The sequence below is a fragment of the Charadrius vociferus genome, unplaced genomic scaffold (assembly GCF_000708025.1).
Source record: "Charadrius vociferus isolate BGI_N301 unplaced genomic scaffold, ASM70802v2 scaffold324, whole genome shotgun sequence".
Taxonomy (NCBI): domain Eukaryota; kingdom Metazoa; phylum Chordata; class Aves; order Charadriiformes; family Charadriidae; genus Charadrius; species Charadrius vociferus.
The window spans coordinates 2,422,080-2,422,916 of NW_009648041.1; the positions used below are offsets into that span (position 1 = coordinate 2,422,080).

Consider the following 837-nt stretch of genomic DNA (forward strand, 5'->3'; position numbering starts at 1 on the left):
AGAGCGGGACGGTGAGAGGCTCCATCAGCGCTTTTGCACTTCACCCCCCTGTGGCTCACTCGTGTGCACGCTGTCCCTGCGTGTGTGTCTCTGCTGCGCCGCCATGACGGGCAGCGAAGGCCTACCCAAAATGGAGGCCAGCGGTAAGCCAATTGTGACGGTGGTACCAGAGGTTGGCAGTTGCTTCACATGGCTTCATCTGCGAAGGGTTTAGACCACTGAAGTTTAGTAGCCTGAGGCCTGAAGCGCAACCCCAGTCAGTACCTCGTCTGTGTCCCGCCCTGCCTGAGGCGAGGTCCCTCACCCTGGGGAGGGTGAAAGCTCCTGCTGTACGACAGCCCGTGGGCAGGACCCGGCCGGCCTCAGCCCGGCGAGCGCTGATGAGACAAAAAAACACCTGAAAACACAGAAGTTGGGGTTGGGCTGTCCCCGCCATGTTGCCATGCTGACTAGCGCCCCGGCCCTCCCCCCATAGGCCCGCGAGCGCGGCGGCGCTCTAGCAAAGCACCGCCCACCGAGGCGCCGCGGGGCATTGTGGGAAGCAGAGGGAAATATGGCGGATGGTGAGGAACCGTAAGTGCCCTGTATGTGTGTGGTCGGCCGCCCTTTTCCCCGCTTCCCGGGGACGGGTGGGCCCCGGGGTCCCCTCTCCCTCCTCCCCGGTCTCTGTAGCGCGATACTGACCCTTCTTTTATTCTCTCTCTTTTAGGGAGAAGAAAAGAAGGAGGCTAGAGGAGCTGCTGGCGGATGGGTTAGTGCGGGGCTGCGGGCCAGCGGGCTCCCGGCCCGGGGCAGGGGCAGGCAGCGCTTGCTGAGGGGCGGCTGGGGGGGCAGGGC

General features: G+C 64.4%; 1 protein-coding gene across 2 annotated transcripts in view; it reads left to right on the top strand.

Annotated features, from left to right (window-relative positions):
• Positions 1-529: 529 nt before the first annotated feature.
• Positions 530-837, top strand: part of UBA3 (ubiquitin-like modifier activating enzyme 3) — a 15,790-nt gene continuing 15,482 nt past the window's right edge. Inside the window, exons 1-2 of one of the 2 annotated variants that reach the window (XM_009883591.1) lie at positions 530-573; positions 710-751. In XM_009883591.1, the coding sequence (XP_009881893.1) occupies positions 554-573; positions 710-751 (62 nt within the window). In that variant the 5' untranslated portion in view covers positions 530-553. The remainder of the gene's footprint in view (positions 574-709; positions 752-837) is intronic. The other variant, XM_009883590.1, reaches the window with a different exon arrangement.